The following is a 25,972-nucleotide window of genomic DNA, read 5'->3' as shown; positions in this document are numbered from 1 at the left end:
TGATCACCACCTTAGCCAAAAAGCCGTGTGCCCTATGTCATTGTGATTTGTAGGTTTTAACCCCATTGAGCCTTGTTAGCCTTCGTTATTTGTTAACCCATGTTTTCCTCACCTAGCCTAGTTTAGGACCATCCAAACCCTTGATTCTTAAAGCATAGTAAAGCATGATTCAAATTGAATTCCTTTTGATCTAAGTTAGCAGAAAACAAGTGTGGAGGAAGTATTTTTCATGAGGAATTGTGTGCCATAGGCACGGCAAAGAAAAGAAAAAAAAAAAAAAAGAGTAAAAAAAAAAGAGTTCCAAAGTATTGTTGGTTGAAGTAAGGGTCCAAAACAATGAATTTGACCCTAAGGAGTTGTTTAAGTATCCCCCTTGTGTGTTAAAGTTAATTTCTGCAATCTAAGTGAATTCTAAGTCTCAATTTCATTGCTTTGCTTACTATCGCTTGAAGAACGTTTGTTTTCCTTATCCTTTCCTTGTTAACCAATACCCCAAGCCCCATTACAGCCCGTAACTTCTATCTTGAGTGTTATGTGTTTCAATTTGTGGAGTTTCTTATTGGCTGATTTGGACAGATTTGGGGAACTAGGAGCTTGCGGCAAAGGTGGGACCACCTTTGCCGTGGGCATGCTTGATTCTTCCTTTTCAATTTGCACATTTACATCACTTTTGGGACCTGTTTGTGATGGTGTAGAACCTGCCCCAATCTCTTTTCCACTTCTCAAAAGTATTGCCTTTGCACTTTCGAAACCTCCCTTCGGATTTGGAATGGTGGAACTAGGGAGTTGTCCGGGATCTCGAAACTTACCTACAAACTCGGCAATCTGCCCAATTTGTTTCTCAAGTTGATCCACCCTTTTATCTTGGTTTTGCATAGCCTTAGCTTGATCTTCCTGCCCATTAGACAACTTAGTTAGTATCTTAAGAAGTGCACCATTGTCAAGAGACGTACCTGAGGCACTTGGGCCGGATTGGGCTTGATTTTGGGGTGGGCCGTAGGTTTTGGGAAAGAATCCCGGGGGTTGTTGCCTAAAGCCTCCTTAGTTTTGAGGTTGTTGGGGATCCCTCCACATGAAATTTGGGTGGTCTCGCCACCCCGGATTATATGTGTTGGAGTATGGATCATGTCTTGACTGATTTTGGCTTTGAAACCCAATGGCATTCGCACTCTCCCATCCGCCATTCTCGATGAGTTGAGGACATTTTTCGGAGACATGTCCTTGGATAGAACATACGCCACATATCACAGGTCCTTGCATCTTCATTCCCTCGGCCATCTGTGAAACAATAGAAGTAAGATTAGCCAATTGTGAATGAAGATCGGAAGTTGCACTTACCTCATGTACTTGGTGCCGTGGGGGTCCTCTTTGGCCTACACCCTCGTACTGTTGAGCGTTCAACGCTTTATTAGCAATCAAGACCTTGGCAGCCATGGGTGTTTTGTCCACCAATGCTCCCCCCGCCGAAGCATCAAGCATTTGACGTTCTAGAGGTAGGAGACCCTCGTAGAAGTATTGCAAAAGCAACTCCTCCTTCATCTGATGCTGTGGACAAGAAGCAACAAGTGATTTAAATCGTTCATAATATGTAGGGAAAGACTCACCTTCTTCTTGCTGAATTCCGCCTATCTTTTTGCGTAGGAGGATGATGCGAGAAGTTGGAAAGAACTTCTCCAAGAACGCTCTCTTCATACTCTCCCAAGAAGTGACAGTGCCGGGAGCTAACTCGTATAACCAATCCTTGGCTTTATCCATCAAAGAGAATGGAAAAGCCTTCATCTTCAAGATACTTCCGTCAACATTGATGGGAGTCATACTAGAGCAAACTACTTCAAATTCTTTCAAATGTTTGTTAGGATCTTCCATGGACAAGCCATGGTATTTAGGAATATGATGGAGCAAACTTGACTTTAATTCAAACTCGTCTGTCTTACCTTGGGCAGCCACGGGGTATTGGATGCACAAGGGTGCGGCATTATCCAAACCCGAGGCGGAAAGCTCCTTGAGTGTACGATTGTCCATGGCCATGCCTTGGACTTCTTCAAATATCCCTGCCGTGGCTTCCTCCTCCTCTTCTTGTACGTTTTCTTCAAGGTCAGATTCGGAATTTGGTGGATGGTGTTCTTGCTGGTTTCTAACTCTTCTCAACTTCCTCTCAAAATCGTCGTCAAAATCCAAGATGTTCGCACGAATCGTTTGAGAGCTTCTAGTCATACATTAGTACCTAAGAAACAAGAAACAAAATTAGGTCAGAAACTTACACAAAGTCAGAAACAAAGTGAAATAAAAGAAACAAAAACAATCCAAGGGATTAGCAAAATTGCTAATCCCCGGCAACGGCGCCAAAAATTTGATGCGAAATATATTAAGCACACAAATTAAACCCTCTTTTGTCAAATTGTAGTAAATATGTAAGTAGGGATCGTTCTAAACCGGGGATTAGGAGGGATTGCTAATCTCTTGAAAACTGACTCAATAATGTAAAAACAAAGTTTAAAACACTAAACTAGACTCAAAGAATGTAAAATTAAAAGTTAAAACACCAAAACAAAGCAAAGGAACCAAAACAGCAAATAAACACTCAAAACTGCCTTAAAAGCACAATCTGGGCAGTTTTGAGTACTAACACAAATTTGGACGAATTTATGTTATAACTTGACTCAAAACACTAGAAAACATAAACTAACACACTTTCTAACTAATCTAGGACTCTAAAATAAAGGGGGATTTTGTTTTGACGAAAATTAAAATAAAGAAAACAGATTGGAAATAGGGCAGATTGTAAAAACGATTTTGGTGAAATAGATGGGTAGAAGGCTAGTTAGGAGGTTCTTCTCCACACATGACACACTTGCAAACAAAACGATTTTCAGTTGTTCTCCCAATAAATTATGAAACTCAACACCCCAAGTTAATTAGATACGCTTAAATTAACCTTCAAGTTCTCCTAAAGTTAATGAATTGGATGGGAAAGCGCATACAACAATTCAAGCATTCCTTAAAGGTTCCTTACGTGATGAGCACAATAAAGATACAATCAAGAATCATGAAGCGCAATGAGAACTATAAGTGTTGACGAGGCATTCGTTACTATGATGAGCATGAAACTAGTGCCAAGAATTCATTCAACGCGATCGTTTTCAAGCGACCTTCACTACTTGTGATTATAAGATTGTAACTATTAGGTGAAACTCCCTCATAATCTAGCATCATATTCATGCATGAAAACTAAGCGTGCACTCTCAATCAACATACACAAATAAGTTATCAATCAAGTAGATGAACGAATTGAATCCACAACTTATGAAATAACAACTGAATGTAATCAAATCATATTGCAAGCATGTACATGGTTTCGAATCACCCCCCAACTAAGGGGGTTTAGTTCCTCATACTCACAACACAAAGTTTATTGAATTGAAACATTGAAAACATAAGAAAGATCACACCTAAAAATTCCAGCAATCTAAATTGCACAGCAGGAACGTCTAAGAACCTTCCTCCTCTTCCTTGGTTGCGGCCCAGGGGTTTGTGATGGTTTTTGGGGGTTATGGATGGTGTGGAATGGTGGAAAAGTGTGTAGGATAGGTGTATGGGACGGCTAGGGTGGTTTTGGATCAGAAAATATGGTGAATGATGAAGGATAGGTGCTGTTGAAGATGGAGAATGGTTTCTGGCGTGAAGGATTATTTTCTGGATCAATGGTCGAAAATTGGGTGAATGAGTGATCCCCCTTAGTGCCTTGCTGCAAATCCTTATTTATAGGGCTAGGAAAGGTTTAGAACTTAGTTGAAACCAAAAGGTTTTGTACCAGAAATTAGGCAGAAATTAGGCAGAAATTAGGCACCATGTGGCACTAATGTAGCCTTCTAGAAATCAGGTTTTTAGGCCCCCTTGCAGCTCCCTAACTGAATTCAAGCCTTTCAAATTCGTCCATCCATGAGCCTCCATGCTTGCACTATCCAATCTTGGCCCAAAAATGCTCTAGAATGCTCCAAATTGCTTCTTTTTGCATACTTTGACACTAAAACCTTGTTCAAGTAGGAATCATCATCTTCAAGCCTTCAAATTCGTCCAAACCTTGGCTCCAAATATGTGACATGCATTCCAAACTCCATTTTGCTCCAAAAAGCTCCATTTTGCTTCTTTTTGCACACTTTGACCTTAGAACCTGAAAACACACAAAAGTGACTTTAAACACTAAAATAGCTAAGTAAACACAACCTAAATGCACGAGAACAAGCCAATTAAGTAGCATAAATATGCTCCTATCATACCATTATGCATTCAATACCCCGCGGCTGCCCAAGGCAAGACCGATGAATTCGAGTTGAAGTCAAGCTTGTTGCACCACATTCCGAAATACCATGGGCTTTCCATGGAAGATCCCAACAAGCATCTCAAGGAGTTCGAGGTTGTTTGTTCGAGCATGACACCCATAAATGTCGATGGGAACATTCTGATGATGATGGCTTTTCCATTCTCACTTGTGGAAAAGGCGAAGGATTGGCTTTACGAGTTAGCACCCGGAACGGTTACATCTTGGGATAGTATGAAAAGAGCTTTCTTGGAGAAGTTTTTCCCAACTTCAAGAGTCATTCTCTTGAGGAAACGGATTAGTGGCATCCAACAAAATCAAGGTGAATCGTTTCCTTCTTATTATGAACGTTTTAAATCACTTGTTGCTTCTTGTCCACAGCATCAAATGAAGGAGGAGCTACTCATTCAATACTTCTACGAAGGACTCCTTCCCATGGAACGCCAAATGCTTGATGCCTCGGCGGGAGGTGCGTTGGTGGATAAAACTCCGGGGGCTGCAAAAGTTCTAATTGCCAACCGAGCACATAATGCACAACAATACGAAGGTGTTGGACAAAGAGAACCCCCACGGCCACAAGTGAATGAGGTAAGTTCTATGCCCGAAATTCAATCCCAATTAGCTAACCTTACCTCTATTGTTTCTCAGTTGGCCGAGGGAATGAAGATTCATGGACCAAGTGTGTGTGGCGTGTGCTCTATGCAAGGACATGCCAACGATCAATGCCCTAAATTGATTGAGAATGGGGGTTGGGAATCTGCCAATGCCGTGGGTTTTGGGAACCAAAATCAACCCCGCCATGATCCATACTCTAATTCCTACAATCCGGGGTGGAGAGACCATCCAAATTTCAAATGGCGGGATCCTCAACAAACCCAACAACAAGGAGGATTTAGGCAGCAACCACCGGGATTTTATACAAAGCCATTCGTCCCCAATCAAAACCAAGTGCAATCTGCCCCACCAACCTCAGGTACGTCTTTGGATAATGATCAAGTTGTTAAGTTACTTACTACTTTGACGCAGGAAGTACAAACTCAAAATAAGGAGAGACAAATCCAAGACAAACGGGTGGATAATTTGGAGAAGCAAATGGGTCAAATTGCCGAATTCATGGGGCAAATTAGAGAACAAGGCAGATTGCCTAGTTCAACAGTTGTAAACCCGAAGGGAGGATTTGAAACCGCTAAGGCCATCATGTTGAGAAGTGGTAAACAGGTTGGAACGGACTCAAATACATCCAAATCAAGTCAAGATGAGGAGGACAAGTTGCTGAAAGAGGAAGCACAGGGAGCAAAGCCCACGGCCATAACGAGGATGAAATTTTGCAAATGGAAGAGGAGGAATCAAGGTTGCCCACGGCAAAGGTGGTTCCACCTTTGCCGCAAGCTCCTAGTATCCCAAATCGGCCCAATTCGTCCCACAAAGGTAAGAATGTGTCCAATTCAGTTCATACTAATGTTTTCCCTTCAAATGTGCCTTTTCCTAGTAGGTTCATGCAAACGAAGAAAGAAGAGGCAGAAAAGGATATCCTTGAAACCTGTCGGAAAGTTCAAGTTAACATACCTTTGTTAGATGCAATCAAGCAAGTTCCGAGGTATGCTAAGTTCTTGAAAGAGTTGTGTACCACTAGGAAGAGGATGTCGACTAAGGAAGTGGTAAAGGTAGGTGAGAATGTGTCCGCCATCTTGCAACGCAAACTACCTCCCAAATGCAAAGATCCAGGTAGTTTTACCATTCCTTGTGTCATTGGGAACACTAGATTTGAATCTGCCATGCTTGATTTAGGTGCTTCTATAAATGTTATGCCATATTCCATTTATGCATCTATGAACTTAGGAGCATTGAAAAATGATGGGGTAATAATACAATTGGCCGATAGATCTAACGCCTATCCAAAGGGAGTTTTGGAAGATGTTCTTGTGCAGGTTAATCATTTAGTTTTCCCGGCGGATTTCTATGTCCTCGAAATGGATGAATCGGACCATGCTCCTTCGCTGCCCATTCTACTTGGAAGGCCATTCATGAAGACGGCCCGGACGAAGATTGACGTGTATAGTGGAACTTTGTCCATGGAATTCGATGGGGAAGTTGTTAATTTTAATCTTTCTGATTCCATTAAATACCCTAGTGAGGACCATTCATGTTTCTCTATTGATATAATTGACTCTTTGGCGCAGGGATATCTCGACGATTTGAATGACGATGCGCTTGAAAAAGTCATTACACGAGGCATGGAAATTACAACCAAGGGGGCAGATTATAGTGTAACCCATGGCATACATGGACTAGGCCATGCCGTGCCCCCTAATGAGGAAATAATTGAAGTTGTGGCTGCCCTTGAGTCTTAAACAACTCCTTAGGGTCAAATTCATTGTTTTGGACCCTTACTTCAACAAACAATACTTTGGAACTCTTTTTCTCAACTTTTCAACTCTTTTTTCATTTTTTTCTTTTTCCACGAATTTTTTTTTTCCTTTTCTTTGCCGTGCCTATGGCACACAATTCCTCATGAAAAACACTTCCCCCACACTTATTTTCTGCCAACATAAATCAAAAGGAATTCAATTTGAATCATGCTTTACTATGCTTTTAAGAACAAGGGTATGGATGGTCCTAACTAGGCCAGGTGAGGAAAACATGGGTTAACAAATAATGAAGGCTAACAAGGCTCAATGGGGTTAAAACCTACAACACATAATGACATAGGGCACACGGCATTTGGCTAAGGTGGTGGTCACTACACAACTTCATCTTGAATATGTGTTATGCAAATCAATAACATGCTTTGAATGAAATGGGCATGAGTTCTAGCATTTGGAACTAAATGATGAAACGCCTTCTAAGTAGTAACCAAGCAAAGAATAATGAGATCATGCAACGACTTAGAAAACAAAGAATGCACAGATTTTAACTCTCCAAATAAACGTTTAGGCTCAAGTCTCACAAGGTTGTAGCGTTAGTTTGAGTTCCTTCCTTCAAGCATGTTACAAAAACTGGTTTTTTTATTTTATGATTGCATGTGAATTCATAAGTTATAACCACAACCAAGCATAAACAAAGAGTAAATCAAACTTTCGTCCATGTTAATCACTCTTCTTTAACAGCCATGTAATTACAAACCGAATCCTCATCATTGTGTTGGAAGGTACCCTAAGACACAAACAAACACACAAAAACAACTCTTTTTGGGTTTTTAAAACAAATTTTTCAAATTTTTATGTGATTTTCGGATTTTTGCATCAAAACACACTAAAACATACCAAAACTGCTCAAAAACACTTTAAAACAGCAAGGAACAAGTCTCCAAGTTAAGGGTGATAAAATCCCACGAATTTGCATCTAAAACACTTAGTTACCCCCCCCCCCCACACTTAAATCAAACATTGTCCTCAATGTTTCAAGCATAAAATCACACAAAACACAAGTAAATAAACAAACAACAACTTAAACAACTAACATGGCAGATTAGAAACAACAACAAAGAGAAGGGTTTTAGGAACGCAAATCTGGAATTGGAGTGATTCCTAGGGCTTCCTTTGTTGAATGCATGGGTTGCCTCCCACGTAGCGCTTTCTTTTACGTCTTGAAGCCGGACGAAGAACACAATCATGCCCCATTGGAGCCCACGGCATCTAGTGGGATTTCTTCCACAACATGCTCAACAAAGTTCTCGTAGTAGGGTTTCAATCTATGTCCATTCACCTTGAATTCTTGGCCGGTTTTCAAACTTTGTATTTGGACTGCACCATGCACAAAAACATTAGTGATAACAAATGGGCCAACCCACTTAGAACGTAACTTACCGGGAAATAGACGAAGATGGGAGTTAAATAGCAACACTTTCTGCCCTATGGAGAATGTTTTGCCTCTAATCATCTTGTCATGGAACGCCTTGGTCTTCTCCTTGTAAATCTGGGCATTCTCATAAGCATCATGCCTAATCTCCTCAAGCTCATTCAATTGGAGCTTCCTATGATTTCCAGCCATGTCCACGTCCATATTGAAAGTTTTGACCGCCCAATGTGCCTTGTGCTCAAGCTCCACGGGGAGATGGCATGGCTTGCCATACACTAGCCGAAATGGGGACATACCTATGGGTGTCTTGTAGGCCGTTCTATACCCTCTCCGACTTCGGTTAGAGAGGTTCGTTCGTTTCTTGGCCATGCAGGATTTTATCGTAGGTTCATCAAAGATTTCTCGAAGATAGCACAACCTCTTTGCCAACTCCTACAAAAAGAAGTGGCGTTTGAATTCACCAAGGAGTGCACGGCATCATTCAACCAACTCAAGGAGTTGTTGACCACGGCACCCATCATTGTTCCACCGGATTGGAGTCTACCTTTCGAGCTCATGTGTGATGCGTCCGACTATGCGTTAGGAGCTGTTTTAGGACAAAGAAAGGACAGGAGGCCGCATGTCATTTACTACGCCTCACGGACGTTGAACGATGCACAATTGAACTACTCCACTACGGAAAAAGAACTCCTTGCCGTTGTCTTTGCTTTAGATAAATTTCGATCATATTTAATTGGAACTAAAGTAATTGTTTTCACTGATCATGCAGCTCTGAAGTATTTGCTCACCAAAAAGGAGGCCAAGCCACGGCTAATTCGATGGATATTGCTACTTCAAGAGTTCAACATAGAGATTCGGGAAAAGAAGGGAAGTGAAAACGTGGTGGCTGACCACCTAAGCCGAATGGTGCATAATGAGGAGTCTTTGTCGATTTTGGAGACATTCCCTGATGAACAATTGCTGTCCATTAAGGTTAGTGCACCTTGGTATGCCGATATTGTTAATTTTTTGGTGTCAAAACGTATTCCAAGTGAGTTCACTAGGCACCAACGTGATAAACTTAGGCATGATGCACGGTTTTATGTGTGGGAGGATCCGTACTTATGGAAATTTTGCCCCGATCAGATTATACGTCGTTGTGTGCACGATTCTGAATGTCATTCAATTTTGAGTTTTTGTCATACATATGCATGTGGAGGGCACTTTGGCACATAACGCACTGCCCTTAAGGTGTTACAATGTGGATTCTATTGGCCTAGTATTTTTAAAGATGCTAAAACTTTTTGCTTAACATGTGATAAATGCCAACGAATGGGTGGTATTAGTGCAAAGGACCAAATGCCGCAGGTTTCTATCCTAAATGTTGAAATTTTTTATGTTTGGGGTATTGATTTTATGGGTCCTTTTCCTTCGTCGTATGGTTTTACATATATTTTGCTTGCGGTTGATTATGTGTCGAAGTGGGTGGAAGCAAAGGCCACCCGGACTAATGATTCTAAGGTGGTTGCAGATTTTATTAGAACTAACATTTTTGCAAGGTTCGGAATGCCACGAGTGGTCATTAGTGACGGAGGGTCACACTTTTACAATCGGACCATTGAAGCGTTACTGAGGAAATATAGTGTCACCCATAAAGTCTCTACACCTTACCATCCTCAAACTAATGGGCAAGCCGAGGTTTCCAACCGTGAGATCAAGCAAATCCTAGAGAAGACCGTTGGGCCAGCGAGGAAGGATTGGAGCTTACGGTTAGATGATGCACTTTGGGCGTGTCGTACGGCGTACAAAACACCCATTGGGATGTCCCCCTTCCGACTTGTCTACGGCAAGGCGTGCCATCTTCCTGTTGAATTGGAGCACTGATAGGAGCATATTTATGCGCCATAGTTAGCTAGTTCTTATGCATCTTTGTTATGTTTTCTTCGTTAAAGTAGTCTTTTAAGCTACTTTCATGTGTTTTCAGGTTTAAAGGACATATTACTTGAAATGATGCAATTTGGAGCTTTTGGAGCAAAAACTGAACTTGGAATGAAAAGGACATGCTTGGAACACAAGGTTGGGATGAAATTGAAGAGTTCGAGATTTGAGGTTTCCTACTTGAAGTAGGAAAGCTAAGCCTAAAAGTTTCCATTTTGGGTTGATCTTTCCTAAATCGGAATTGGCAACCAAAGTTTCTAAAGTTGGAAGTTTCTATTCTTGGAGGTTTCCATTTTCGTGAGTTTCTATTCTCGGCTTTGGGCTTTTAGATGACTTAAACCCTAATTCCTTGTGAACCCTAAGTCCATGCCGCATCCTAGGGCCTAATCATTCAATTTCTGCCATGTTAAACCCTAATCCAATTCTCCTAAGCCCATGCCGCACATGTCCATCCTAGAAGCCCTATTTCACAAACCTTAACCCTAGCCCATTGTTTCAATCTGATTTAATTAGGGTTTTAGGTGCCTATATATAGGTGTTTTACCCCCTTTGCCGCACAACACATCCCTCTCCACAAATCAGAAATTATCAAACCCTATTCCACACACCTTGCCGCAGCCACCATCACCCATACACCTTCTTGCCGCAGCCTTCATCCATTCCAGCCTATTTCCCAACCTTGCCGCAGCCACCATCCACCTCCATACACCATTCTACACTTCCCTACACCATCCACACACCTTGCCGCTCCACCATATCATCCTAACTCCATTCTTAAACCAAAACCACATCCAAAAACCCCCAAAACCATCTCTGCCGCAGCAAGGAGAAGAGAAGAGGAGCTTGACGTGCAGAAATTCAAAGTGGAGTTCTTGAGCGTTTTAGGTGTAATCTTTCTTATGTCTTCGATGTTTCAATTCAATAAACTTTATGTTGTGAGTATGAGGAACTAAACCCCCTTAGTTGGGGGGTAATTTGAAACCATGTACATGCTTGCAATATGATTTGATTATATTCAGTTGTTATTTCATAAGTTGTGAATTCAATTCGTTCATCTATTTGATTGATAACTTATTTGTGTATGTTGATTGAGAGTGCACGCTTAGTTTTCATGCATGAATATGATGCTAGATTATGAGGGAGTTTCACCTAATAGTTACAATCTTATAATCACAAGTAGTGAAGATCACTTGAAAACGATCGCGTTGAATGAATTCTTAGCATAAGTTTCATGCAATTCATAGTAACGAATGCTTCGTCAATGCTTATGTTTTTCATAAAACTTAATGATTCGTGCTTGTATCTCTATTATGCAATTCATGTAGGGAACTTGTAGGGAATGTTTTGGGTTGTCGTATGCAATCATCCAACTTGATAAATTCTGGAAAAACTGAGGGTTAATTAGTGCAATTCACGGTTAATTCGGGGCATTGAGTCTTTATAATTTATTGGAAGAACAACTGAAAATCGTTTTGTTTGCAAGTGTGACATGTGTGGAGAAAAACCTCCTAACTAGCCTTTTATCCATCTATTTCACCAAAATCGTTTTTACAATCTGTGCTAGTTAAAGTTTCTGTTTTGTGTTAAATTTTCGTCCAAAACAAATCCCCCTTTAATTTGAAGTCTTAGATTAGTTAGAAAGTGTTTTGATTTGTGTTTCTAAGTATTTTGATTCAAGTTTTCATCAAATTTCGTCCAAATTAGTGTAGGTGCTCAAAACTGCCCAGAAAGTGGTTTTTAGGCAGTTTTGAGCCTTCTAGTTGCTGTTTTGAGTTTTAGGTTTGTTTAAGTGTTTTAACCTTTAGTTTTGCATTCTTTGAGTCTAGTTTAGTGTTTTAAACTTTGTTTTTATGTTTTTAAGTCAGTTTTCAAGTGTTTAGCAATCCCTCCTAATCCCCGGTCTATAACGATCCCTACTTACATCTTTACTACAATTTGACAAAAAGAGGGTTTAATTTGTGTGCTTATCTAAATCGCACCAAATTTTTGGCGCCGTTGCCGGGGATTAGCAAAATTGCTAATCCCTTGGATTGTTATTGTTTCTTTTATTTCACTTTGTTTCTGACTTTGTTTAAGTTTCTGACCTAATTTTGTTTCTTGTTTATTAGGTACTAATGTATGACTCGAAGCTCTCAACCGATTCGTGCGAACATCTTGGATTTTGACGACGATTTTGAGAGGAAGTTGAGAAGAGCTAGAAACCAGCAAGAGCATCATCCACCCAGTTCCGAATCTGACCTTGAAGAAAACGTACAAGAAGAGGAGGAGGAAGCCACGGCAGGGATATTTGAAGAAGTCCAAGGCATGGCCATGGACAATCGTACACTCAGGGAGCTTTCCGCCTCGGGTTTGGATAATGCCGCACCCTTGTGCATTCAATACCCCATGGCTGCCCAAGGTAAGACGGATGAGTTTGAATTAAAGTTAAGTTTGCTTCATCATATTCCTAAATACCATGGCTTGTCCATGGAAGATCCTAACAAACATTTGAAAGAATTTGAAGTAGTTTGCTCTAGTATGACTCCCGTCAATGTTGACGGAAATATCTTGAAGATGAAGGCTTTTCCATTCTCTTTGATGGATAAAGCCAAGGATTGGTTATATGAGTTAGCTCCCGGCACTGTCACTTCTTGGGAGAGTATGAAGAGAGCGTTCTTGGAGAAGTTCTTTCCAACTTCTCGCATCATCCTCCTACGCAAAAAGATAAGCGGAATTCAGCAAGAAGAAGGTGAGTCTTTTCCTACATATTATGAACGATTTAAATCACTTGTTGCTTCTTGTCCACAACATCAGATGAAGGAGGAGTTGCTTTTGCAATACTTCTACGAGGGTCTCCTACCTCTAGAACGTCAAATGCTTGATGCTTCGGCGGAGGGAGCATTGGTGGATAAAACACCCATGGCTGCCAAGGTCTTGATTGCTAATAGAGCGTTGAACGCTCAACAGTACGAGGGTGTAGGCCAAAGAGGACCCCCACGGCACCAAGTACATGAGGTAAGTGCAACTTCCGATCTTCATTCACAATTGGCTAATCTTACTTCTATTGTTTCGCAGATGGCCGAGGGAATGAAGATGCAAGGACCTGTGATATGTGGCGTATGTTCTATCCAAGGACATGTCTCCGAAAAATGTCCTCAACTCATCGAGAATGGCGGATGGGAGAGTGCGAATGCCATTGGGTTTCAAAGCCAAAATCAGTCAAGACATGATCCATATTCCAACACATATAATCTGGGGTGGCGAGACCACCCAAATTTCAAGTGGAGGGATCCCCAACAGCCTCAAAACCAAGGAGGCTTTAGGCAACAACCCCCGGGGTTCTTTCCCAAAACCTACGGCCCACCCCAAAATCAAGCTCAATCCGGCCCAAGTGCCTCAGGTACGTCTCTTGACAATGATGCACTTCTTAAGATACTAACTAAGTTGTCTAATGGGCAGGAAGATCAAGCAAAGGCTATGCAAAACCAAGATAAGAGGGTGGATCAACTTGAGAAACAAATTGGGCAGATTGCCGAGTTTTAGTAAGTTTCGAGATCCCGGACAACTTCCAAGTTCCACCATTCCAAATCCGAAGGGAGGTTTCGAAAGTGCAAAAGCAATCACCCTAAGAAGTGGTAAGGAGGTTGGGGCAGGTTCTTCATCAAAAACAGGTCATAACGAGGATGAAATTTTGCAAATGGAAGAGGAGGAATCAAGGTTGCCCACGGCAAAGGTGGTTCCACCTTTGCCGCAAGTCCCTAAGGCCCCAAATCTGCCCAATTTGTCCCACAAAGGTAAAAATGTGTCAAATTTAGTTCATACTAATGTTTTCCCTTCAATTGTGCCTTTTCCTAGTAGGTTCATGCAAACGAAGAAAGAAGAGGCAGAAAAGGATATCCTTGAAACCTGTCGGAAAGTTCAAGTTAACATACCTTTGTTAGATGCAATCAAGCAAGTTCCAAGGTATGCTAAGTTCTTGAAAGAGTTGTGTACCACTAGGAAGAGGATGTCGACTAAGGAAGTGGTAAAGGTAGGTGAGAATGTGTCCGCCATCTTGCAACGCAAACTACCTCCCAAATGCAAAGATCCAGGTAGCTTTAGCATTCCTTGTGTCATTGCGAACACTAGATTTGAATCTGCCATGCTTGATTTAGGTGCTTCTATAAATGTTATGCCATATTCCATTTATGCAACTATGAACTTAGGAGCATTGAAAAATGATGGGGTAATAATACAATTGGCCGATAGATCTAACGCCTATCCAAAGGGAGTTTTGGAAGATGTTCTTGTGCAGGTTAATCATTTAGTTTTCCCGGCGGATTTCTATGTCCTCGAGATGGATGAATCGGACCATGCTCCTTCGCTGCCCATTCTACTTGGAAGGCCATTCATGAAGACGGCCCGGACGAAGATTGACGTGTATAGTGGAACTTTGTCCATGGAATTCGATGGGGAAGTTGTTAATTTTAATCTTTCTGATTCCATTAAATACCCTAGTGAGGACCATTCATGCTTTTCTATTGATATAATTGACTCTTTGGCGCAGGGATATCTCGACGATTTAAATGACGATGCGCTTGAAAAAGTCATTACACGAGGCATGGAACTCAAAACAAAGGGGGCAGATTGCATGCATACCCACGGCATACATGAGTCATCCCATGCCGTGCCCCCTAGTGAGGAATTACTTGAAGTTGTGGCTGCCCTTGAGTCCTCACCTAAGCTTGATGGTAAGTATACTAACCGTGAGTCCATTCCCATTTCGACTAACAAATTGCTTCCATCCATAATTCAGGCACCTATCCTTGAACTCAAGCCTTTGCCAAGCCATTTGAAGTACATTTTCTTGGGAGAAAATGAAACACTACCTGCCATCATTTCCTTCTCCCTCACGGCACAAGAGGAGGAGAAATTGCTTCGAGTTTTGAAGGAGTTCAAATCTGCCCTAGGTTGGACATTGGCCGATATTAAAGGTATAAGCCCTACAACTTGTATGCATCACATATTTCTTGAGGAGGGGGCCAAACCAACTAGAGAGGCTCAACGCCGTCTTAACCCTCCGATGATGGAAGTAGTGAAAAAGGAGATCATAAAGCTTCTAGATTGTGGGGTTATCTATCCAATCTCGGATAGTAAGTGGGTTTCGCCCGTTCAATGCGTGCCAAAGAAGTCCGGAGTGACGGTGGTAGCTAATGCCGAGAATGAGCTTGTCCCTCAACGTATTCAAACCGGTTGGAGGGTGTGCATTGACTATAGGAAGCTAAACACCACCACGAGGAAGGACCACTTCCCATTGCCGTTCATTGACCAAATGCTTGAGAGGTTAGCGGGTTATGCTTTCTATTATTTTCTTGATGGTTATTCTGGTTATAATCAAATTGTTATTTCACCCGAGGACCAAGAAAAAACCACTTTTACATGCCCGTTTGGAACATTTGCATATCGTCGCATGCCTTTTGGTTTATGTAATGCACCTGCTACATTTCAAAGATGCATGATGAGCATATTTTCTGATTACGTAGAAAAGATAATTGAAGTGTTTATGGATGATTTTAGTGTATTTGGTGATGCGTTTGATAGTTGCTTGCATAATCTAAGTTTGATCCTAAAACGTTGTGTTGAAACTAACCTTGTACTTAATTGGGAAAAGTGTCATTTTATGGTTAAACAAGGCATCGTTTTAGGTCATATAATCTCTGAAAAAGGTATTGAGGTTGATAAGTCGAAAATAGATCTTGTACGTCACTTACCCTCTCCGACTTCGGTTAGAGAGGTTCGTTCGTTTCTTGGCCATGCAGGATTCTATCGTAGGTTCATCAAAGATTTCTCGAAGATAGCACAACCTCTTTGCCGACTCCTACAAAAAGAAGTGGCGTTTGAATTCACAAAGGAGTGCACGGCATCATTCAACCAACTCAAGGAGTTGTTGACCACGGCACCCATCATTGTTCCACCGGATGGGAGTCTACCTTTCGAGCTCATGTGTGATGCGTCCGACTATGCTTTAGGAGCTGTTTTAGGACAAAGAAAGGACAAGAGGCCGCATGTCGTTTACTACGCCTCACGGACGTTGAACGATGCACAATTGAACTACTCCACTACGGAAAAAGAACTCCTTGCCGTTGTCTTTGCTTTAGATAAATTTCGATCATATTTAATTGGAACTAAAGAAATTGTTTTCACTGATCATGCAGCTCTGAAGTACTTGCTCACCAAAAAGGAGGCCAAGCCACGGCTAATTCGATGGATATTGCTACTTCAAGAGTTCGACATAGAGATTCGGGACAAGAAGGGAAGTGAAAATGTGGTGGCTGACCACCTAAGCCGAATGGTGCATAATGAGGAGCCTTTGCCGATTTTGGAGACATTCCCCGATGAACAATTGCTGTCCATTAAGGTTAGTGCACCTTGGTATGCAGATATTGTTAATTATTTGGTGTCAAAACGTATTCCAAGTGAGTTCACTAGGCACCAACGTGATAAACTTAGGCATGATGCACGGTTTTATGTGTGGGATGATCCGTACTTATGGAAATTTTGCCCCGATCAGATTGTACGTCGTTGTGTGGACGATTCTGAATGTTATTCAATTTTGAGTTTTTGTCACACATATGCATGTGGAGGGCACTTTGGCACACAACGCACTGCCCTTAAAGTGTTACAATGTGGATTCTATTGGCCTAGTATTTTTAAAGATGCTAAAACTTTTTGCTTAACATGTGATAAATGCCAACGAATGGGTGGTATTAGTGCTAGGGACCAAATGCCGCAGGTTTCTATCCTAAATGTTGAAATTTTTTATGTTTGGGGTATTGATTTTATGGGCCCTTTTCCTTCGTCGTATGGTTTTACATATATTTTGCTTGCGGTTGATTATGTGTCGAAGTGGGTGGAAGCAAAGGCCACCCGGACTAATGATTCTAAGGTGGTTGCAGATTTTATTAGAACTAACATTTTTGCAAGGTTCGGAATGCCACGAGTGATCGTTAGTGACGGAGGGTCACATTTTTGCAATCGGACCATTGAAGCGTTATTGAGGAAATACAGTGTCACCCATAAGGTTTCTACACCTTACCATCCTCAAACTAATGGGCAAGCCGAGGTTTCCAACCGTGAGATCAAGCAAATCCTAGAGAAGACCGTTGGACCAACGAGGAAGGATTGGAGTTTACGGTTAGATGATGCACTTTGGGCGTATCGTACGGCATACAAAACACCCATTGGGATGTCCCCCTTCCGACTTGTCTATGGCAAGGCGTGCCATCTTCCTGTTGAATTGGAGCACAAAGCACTTTGGGCCATCAAGAAGTTTAACATGAACCTCGAGGAAGCAGGAAGTCAAAGGAGATTGCAATTGAATGAGCTTGATGAGATACAGCGCGAGGCGTACGATAATGCAAGCATTTACAAGCAAAAGACCAAAGCTTTCCATGACAACATGATCCGTGGGAAATCATTCTCAATTGGGCAGAAAGTGCTATTGTTCAATTCCCGTTTACATTTGTTTCCCGGTAAGTTACGTTCTAAGTGGATTGGACCGTTTGTTATTACTAACATATCTTCTTATGGTGCCATCCAGATTCAAAGTCTCAAAACAGGTCATGAATTCCAAGTGAACGGACACTGTTTGAATCCATATTTTGAGAACTTTGTTGAACAAACCGTGGAGGATATTTCTTTGGGTGCCGTGGGCACAAATGGAGAGTGAATGGGCTTTTCGTCCGGCTGCAAGACGTAAAAGAAAGCGCTACTTGGGAGGCAACCCATGCAATTCAACAAAGGAAGCCCAAGGAATCACTCCAATTCCATATTTGCGTTCCTAAACTCTTCACTTTGCTGTTTATTACTAATCTGCCTATTTAGTTGTTTTAGTTGCTGTTTGTGTGTTTCTTTTTGTTTAGTGTGATTTTATGCTTGAAACATTGAGGACAATGTTTGATTTAAGTGTGGGGGGGTAACTAAGTATTTTAGATGCAAATTCGTGGGATTTTATCACCCTTAACTTGGAGACTTGTTCCTTGCTGTTTTTAAGTAATTTTGAGCAGTTTTGGTGTGTTTTAGTATGTTTTGAAGTAAAAATCCGAAAATCACATAAAAATTTGAAAAATTTGTTTTAAAAACCCAAAAAGAGTTGTTTTTGTGTGTTTGTTTGTGTCTTAGGGTACCTTCCAACACAATGATGAGGATTCGGTTTGTAATTACATGGCTGTTAAAGAGAGTGATTAACATGGATGAAAGTTTGATTTACTCTTTGTTTATGCTTAGTTGTGGTTATAACTTATGAATTCACATGCAATCATAAAAGAAAAATCAGTTTTTTTTGTAACATGCTTGAAGGAAGGAACTCAAACTAACGCTACAACCTTGTGAGACTTGAGCCTAAACGTTTATTTGGAGAGTTAAAATCTGTGCATTCTTTGTTTTCTAAGTCGTTGCATGATCTCATTATTCTTTGCTTGGTTGCTACTTAGAAGGCGTTTCATCATTTAGTTCCAAATGCTAGAACTCATGCCCATTTCATTCAAAGCATGTTATTGATTTGCATAACACATATTCAAGATGAAGTTGTGTAGTGATCACCACCTTAGCCAAAAAGCCGTGTGCCCTATGTCATTGTGATTTGTAGGTTTTAACCCCATTGAGCCTTGTTAGCCTTCGTTATTTGTTAACCCATGTTTTCCTCACCTAGCCTAGTTTAGGACCATCCAAACCCTTGATTCTTAAAGCATAGTAAAGCATGATTCAAATTGAATTCCTTTTGATCTAAGTTAGCAGAAAACAAGTGTGGAGGAAGTATTTTTCATGAGGAATTGTGTGCCATAGGCACGGCAAAGAAAAGAAAAAAAAAAAAAAAGAGTAAAAAAAAAAGAGTTCCAAAGTATTGTTGGTTGAAGTAAGGGTCCAAAACAATGAATTTGACCCTAAGGAGTTGTTTAAGTATCCCCCTTGTGTGTTAAAGTTAATTTCTGCAATCTAAGTGAATTCTAAGTCTCAATTTCATTGCTTTGCTTACTATCGCTTGAAGAACGTTTGTTTTCCTTATCCTTTCCTTGTTAACCAATACCCCAAGCCCCATTACAGCCCGTAACTTCTATCTTGAGTGTTATGTGTTTCAATTTGTGGAGTTTGAATTTGGTATCAGTATATGGTGTCACTGGTTCTTGTATCTAAGTAGTAGCATTCCATTCATGAGATCATATCTAAACATGCTTCTTAACTCTAGAAATTGCGTTCTTTGTGATACATAGCATTCGTTTTCATATCTACATCAATCTTCTCACATATGACTAGTGTAGGGTGTGGAGTTAGAAAATCTCAGTGAAAATAGAGTGTATATCTTGTAAGGAATTGAGGGAATTCTCTAAGGCATGTTACTACATTCAAAGCATTGTTTTAATTGATTACTTGTGAACTAGTGAGTAGTGGCTTTAATTAAGTATGTGCTTGTGTAAAGATGACTCAAATCTGTGGGGATAACAATCTTTAATACGTCATGTGCATTGGAAATCCCTGAGGCAAATGTTGGAAGGTTTAGGTTGTGTTTTGTTTGTTTTGTTTCATTTTGTTTTTCTTTTGTTTCTTTGTTTTGCTCGAGGACTAGCAAAAGCTAAGTGTGGGGGAATTTGATAGGAGCATATTTATGCGCCTTAGTTAGCTAGTTCTTATGCATCTTTGTTATGTTTTCTTCGTTAAAGTAGTCTTTTAAGCTACTTTCATGTGTTTTCAGGTTTAAAGGACATATTACATGAAATGATGCAATTTGGAGCTTTTGGAGCAAAAAGTGAGCTTGGAATGAAAAGGACATGCTTGGAACACAAGGTTGGGATGAAATTGAAGAGTTCGAGATTTGAGGTTTCCTACTTGAAGTAGGAAAGCTAAGCCTAAAAGTTTCCATTTTGGGTTGATCTTTCCTAAATCGGAATTGGCAACCAAAGTTTCTAAAGTTGGAAGTTTCTATTCTTGGAGGTTTCCATTTTCGTGAGTTTCTATTCTCGGCTTTGGGCTTTTAGATGACTTAAACCCTAATTCCTTGTGAACCCTAAGTCCATGCCGCATCCTAGGGCCTAATCATTCAATTTCTGCCATGTTAAACCCTAATCCAATTCTCCTAAGCCCATGCCGCACATGTCCATCCTAGAAGCCCTATTTCACAAACCTTAACCCTAGCCCATTGTTTCAATCTGATTTAATTAGGGTATTAGGTGCCTATATATAGGTGTTTTACCCCCTTTGCCGCACAACACATCCCTCTCCACAAATCAGATATTATCAAACCCTATTCCACACACCTTGCCGCAGCCACCATCACCCATACACCTCCTTGCCGCAGCCTTCATCCATTCCAGCCTATTTCCCAACCTTGCCGCAGCCACCATCCACCTCCATACACCATTCTACACTTCCCTACACCATCCACACACCTTGCCGCACCACCATATCATCCTAACTCCATTCTTAAACCAAAACCACATCCAAAAACCCCCAAAACCATCTCTGCCGCAGCAAGGAGAAGAGAAGAGGAGCTTGACGTGCAGAAATTCAAAGTGGAGTTCTTGAGCGTTTTAGGTGTAATCTTTCTTATGTCTTCGATGTTTCAATTCAATAAACTTTATGTTGTGAGTATGAGGAACTAAACCCCCTTAGTTGGGGGGTAATTCGAAACCATGTACATGCTTGCAATATGATTTGATTATATTCAGTTGTTATTTCATAAGTTGTGAATTCAATTCGTTCATCTATTTGATTGATAACTTATTTGTGTATGTTGATTGAGAGTGCACGCTTAGTTTTCATGCATGAATATGATGCTAGATTATGAGGGAGTTTCACCTAATAGTTACAATCTTATAATCACAAGTAGTGAAGATCGCTTGAAAACGATCGCGTTGAATGAATTCTTAGCATAAGTTTCATGCAATTCATAGTAACGAATGCTTCGTCAATGCTTATGTTTTTCATAAAACTTAATGATTCGTGCATGTATCTCTATTATGCAATTCATGTAGGGAACTTGTAGGGAATGTTTTGGGTTGTCGTATGCAATCATCCAACTTGATAAATTCTGGAAAAACTGAGGGTTAATTAGTGCAACTCACGTTTAATTCGGGGCATTGAGTCTTTATAATTTATTGGAAGAACAACTGAAAATCGTTTTGTTTGCAAGTGTGACATGTGTGGAGAAGAACCTCCTAACTAGCCTTTTATCCATCTATTTCACCAAAATCGTTTTTACAATCTGTGCTAGTTAAAGTTTCTGTTTTGTGTTAAATTTTCGTCCAAAACAAATCCCCCTTTAATTTGAAGTCTTAGATTAGTTAGAAAGTGTTTTGATTTGTGTTTCTAAGTATTTTGATTCAAGTTTTCATCAAATTTCGTCCAAATTAGTGTAGGTGCTCAAAACTGCCCAGAAAGTGGTTTTTAGGCAGTTTTGAGCCTTCTAGTTGCCGTTTTGAGTTTTAGGTTTGTTTAAGTGTTTTAACCTTTAGTTTTGCATTCTTTGAGTCTAGTTTAGTGTTTTAAACTTTGTTTTTATTTTTTTAAGTGTTTAGCAATCCCTCCTAATCCCCGGTCTAGAACGATCCCTACTTACATCTTTACTACAATTTGACAAAAAGAGGGTTTAATTTGTGTGCTTATCTAATTTGCGTACAAAACACCCATTGGGATGTCCCCCTTCCGACTTGTCTACGGCAAGGCGTGCCATCTTCCTGTTGAATTGGAGCACAAAGCACTTTGGGCCATCAAGAAGTTTAACATGAACCTCGAGGAAGCAGGAAGTCAAAGGAGATTGCAATTGAATGAGCTTGATGAGATACGGCGCGAGGCGTACGATAATGCAAGCATTTACAAGCAAAAGACCAAAGCTTTCCATGACAACATGATCCGTGGGAAATCATTCTCAATTGGGCAGAAAGTGCTATTGTTCAATTCCCGTTTACGTTTGTTTCCCGGTAAGTTACGTTCTAAGTGGATTGGACCGTTTGTTATTACTAACGTATCTTCTTATGGTGCCATCCAGATTCAAAGTCTCAAAACAGGTCATGAATTCCAAGTGAACGGACACCGTTTGAAGCCATATTATGAGAACTTTGTTGAACAAACCGTGGATGATATTTCTTTGGGTGCCGTGGGCTCCATTGAGGAGTGAATGGGCTTTTCGTCCGGCTGTACGACGTTAAAGAAAGCGCTACTTGGGAGGCAACCCATGCAATTCAACAAAGGAAGACCAAGGAGTCACTCCAATTCCAGATTTGCGTTCCTAAAACCCTTCACTTTGTTGCTTGTTTCTTATCTGCCCAGTTTTGTTGTTTACTTGCTGTTTGTGTGTTTCTTTTTGTTTAGTGTGGTTTTCTGCTTGAAACATTGAGGACAATGTTTGATTTAAGTGTGGGGGGGGTAACTAAGTGTTTTAGATGCAAATTCGTGGGATTTTATCACCCTTAACTTGGAGACTTGTTCCTTGCTGTTTTTAAGTGTTTTTGAGCAGTTTTGGTGTGTTTTAATGTGTTTTGATGCCAAAATCCGAAAATCACATAAAAATTTGAAAAATTTGTTTTAAAAAACCCAAAAAGAGTTGTTTTTGTGTGTTTGTTTGTGTCTTAGGGTACCTTCCAACACAATGATGAGGATTCGGTTTGTAATTACATGGCTGTTAAAGAGAGTGATTAACATGGATGAAAGTTTGATTTACTCTTTGTTTATGCTTAGTTGTGGTTATAACTTATGAATTCACATGCAATCATAAAGAAAAAAAATCAGTTTTTGTAACATGCTTGAAGGAAGGAACTCAAACTAACGCTACAACCTTGTGAGACTTGAGCCTAAACGTTTATTTGGAGAGTTAAAATCTGTGCATTCTTTGTTTTCTAAGTCGTTGCTTGATCTCATTATTCTTTGCTTGGTTACTACTTAGAAGGCGTTTCATCATTTAGTTCCAAATGCTAGAACTCATGCCCATTTCATTCAAAGCATGTCATTGAATTGCATAACACATATTCAAGATGAAGTTGTGTAGTGACCACCACCTTAGCCAAAAAGCCGTGTGCCCTACTCCATTATATGTTTAAGTTTAACCCCGTTGAGCCTTGTTTAGCCTTTTCTTTGTTAACCCACATTACCCTCACCTAGCCTAGATTAGGACTATCCATACCCTTGTTCTTAAAGCATAGTAAATCATGATTCAAATTGAATTCCTTTTGATCTATGTTAGCAGAAAATAAGTGTGGGGGAAGTGTTTTTCATGAGGAATTGTGTGCCATAGGCACGGCAAAGAAAAGAAAAGAAAAAAGTTTCGTGGAAAAAGAAAAATTGAAGAAAAAAATATGAAAAGTTTGAAAAAAGAGTTGAAAAGTTGAGAAAAAGAGTTCCAAATTATTGTTTGTTGAAGTAAGGGTCCAAAACAATGAATTCGGCCCTAAGGAGTTGTTTAAGTCTTCCCCTTGTGTTTTAAAGTTAATTTCTGCAATCTAAGTGAATTCTAAGTCTCAATTTCAGTGCTTTGCTTATTATTGCTTGAAGAACGTTTGTTTTCCCTATCCTTTCCTTGTTAACCAACACCCCAAGCCCCGTTACAACCCTTAACTTCTATCTTGAGTGTTATGCGTTTCAATTTGTGGAGTTTGAATTTGGTATGAGCATATGGTGTCACTGGTTCTCGCATCTAAGTAGTAGCATTCCATTCATGAGATCATATCTAAACATGCTTCTTAACTCTAGAAATTGCGTTCTTTGTGAAACATATATGTGAGCATTCGTTTTCATATCTACATCAATCTTCTCACATATGACTAGTGTAGGGTGTGGAGTTAGAAAATCTGAGTGAAAATAGAGTGTATATCTTGTAAGGAATTGAGGGAATTCTCTAAGGCATGTTACTACATTCAAAGCATTGTTTTAATTGATTACTTGTGAACTAGTGAGTAGTGGCTTTAATTAAGTATGTGCTTGTGTAAAGATGACTCAAATCTGTGGGGATAACAATCTTTAATACGTCATGTGCATTGGAAATCCCTGAGGCAAATGTTGGAAGGTTTAGGTTGTGTTTTGTTTGTTTTGTTTCATTTTGTTTTTCTTTTGTTTCTTTGTTTTGCTCGAGGACTAGCAAAAGCTAAGTGTGGGGGAATTTGATAGGAGCATATTTATGCGCCTTAGTTAGCTAGTTTTTATGCATTTTCGTTATGTTTTCTTCGTTAAAGTAGTCTTTTAAGCTACTTTCATGTGTTTTCAGGTTTAAAGGACATATTACATGAAATGATGCAATTTGGAGCTTTTTGGAGCAAAATTGAGCCGGAATGTTGTGTATGCTAATGGAGCACGAGGAATGGACGAGTTTGAAGGTCAAAGGAGCTCAAGAAATGAAGAAATAAAAGTGAAGAACAAAGAAGTCGGAATTGGCAACCAAAGTTTCTAAAGTTGGAAGTTCCTATTCTTGGAGGTTTCCATTTTCGTGAGTTTCTATTCTTAGCTTTGGGCTTTGAGATGATCTAAACCCTAATTCCTTGTGGATCCTAAGCCTATGCCGCACCCTAGGGCCTAATCACCTAATTTCTGCCAAGTTAAACCCTAATCTATCTCCCCTAGGGTTTGGGCCGCACCTAATGTTCTAGAAACCCTATTTTCTGATGGACTTTAAGCCCTTTGCCGCACCTAAACCCTAGCCCATAGTCTAATCTGATTTCTTTAGGGTTTTAGGTGCCTATATATATGTGTTTTACATCCTTGCCGCGGGGATATCATTGCTACACAATTCAGAAATTCATCCAACCCTATTTCCCCACTGATGTGAAAATTAACTTGACACACAAATTAAACCCTCTTTTTGTCAAATTGTAGCAAAGATGTAAGTAGGGATCGTTCTAGACCGGGGATTAGGAGGGATTGCTAAACGCTTGGAAACTGACTTAAACACTCAAAATCAAAGTTAAAAACACTAAACTAGACTCAAAGAATGCAAAACTAAAAGTTAAAACACTTAAACAAACCTAAAAACCAAAACAGCAACTAGAAGGCTCAAAACTGCCTAAAAACCACTTTCTGGGCAGTTTTGAGCACCTACACTAATTTGGACGAAATTTGATGAAAACTTGAATCAAAATACTTAGAAACACAAATCAAAACACTTTCTAACTAATCTAAGACTTCAAATTAAAGGGGGATTTTGTTTTGACGAAAATTAAACTAAAGAAAACAGATTGGAAATAGGGCAGATTGTAAAAACGATTTTGGTGAAATAGATGGTTAAAAGGCTAGTTAGGAGGTTCTTCTCCACACATGTCACACTTGCAAACAAAACGATTTTCAGTTGTTCTTCCGATAAACTATGAATACTCAACGCCCCAAGTTAACCGTGAATTGCACTAATTAACCCTCAGTTTTTCCACAAGTTATTAAGTTGGATGATTGCATACGACAACCCAAAACATTCCCTACAAGTTCCCTACATGAATTGCATAATAGAGATACAAGCAAGAATCATTACGTTCTATGAAAAACATAAGCATTGACGAAGCATTTGTTACTATGAATTGCATGAAACTTATGCTAAGAATTCATTCAACGCGATCGTTTTCAAGCGATCTTCACTACTTGTGATTATAAGATTGTAACTATTAGGTGAAACTCCCTCATAATCTAGCATCATATTCATGCATGAAAACTAAGCGTGCACTCTCAATCAACATACACAAATAAGTTATCAATCAAATAGATGAACGAATTGAATCCATAACTTATGAAATAACAACTGAATGTTATCGAATCAAATTGCAAGCATGTACATGGTTTCGAATCACCCCCCAACTAAGGGGGTTTAGTTCCTCATACTCACAACACAAAGTTTATTGAATTGAAACATCGAAGACATAAGAAAGATTACACCTAAAATGCCAAAGAATTCCACTTTGAATTCTGCACAGCAAGCTCCTCTTTCTTCTTCTCCTTGCTGCGGCAGAGAGGGTTTAG

General features: G+C 40.0%; 1 protein-coding gene across 2 annotated transcripts; it reads right to left on the bottom strand.

The window, feature by feature from the left end:
- Positions 1-405: 405 nt before the first annotated feature.
- Positions 406-25,218, bottom strand: LOC139190714 (uncharacterized). Of its 2 annotated transcripts, none has more exons than XM_070811161.1 (2): positions 3,450-3,734; positions 406-2,224 (listed from the first exon to the last, which is right to left on the bottom strand). In XM_070811161.1, exon 2 carries the CDS (start codon positions 2,212-2,214, stop codon positions 1,042-1,044), a length of 1,173 nt encoding a protein of 390 aa, XP_070667262.1. In that variant the 5' UTR covers positions 2,215-2,224; positions 3,450-3,734; the 3' UTR covers positions 406-1,041. The 2 variants fall into 2 exon arrangements, with proteins under 2 accessions (XP_070667262.1, XP_070667263.1); XM_070811162.1 differs by lacking the exon at positions 3,450-3,734 and adding an exon at positions 24,994-25,218 and having other exon boundaries at positions 916-2,224.
- Positions 25,219-25,972: the final 754 nt, after the last annotated feature.

The sequence above is a fragment of the Malus domestica genome, chromosome 13 (genome assembly GCF_042453785.1).
Source record: "Malus domestica chromosome 13, GDT2T_hap1".
NCBI lineage: Eukaryota > Viridiplantae > Streptophyta > Magnoliopsida > Rosales > Rosaceae > Malus > Malus domestica.
This window is presented reverse-complemented; position numbering and strand designations above follow the sequence as displayed.

Bases quoted from the DNA above. Each gene is read 5' to 3' on its own strand.
- LOC139190714 (XM_070811162.1), bottom strand. From the start codon at position 2,214: ATGACTAGAAGCTCTCAAACGATTCGTGCGAACATCTTGGATTTTGAC.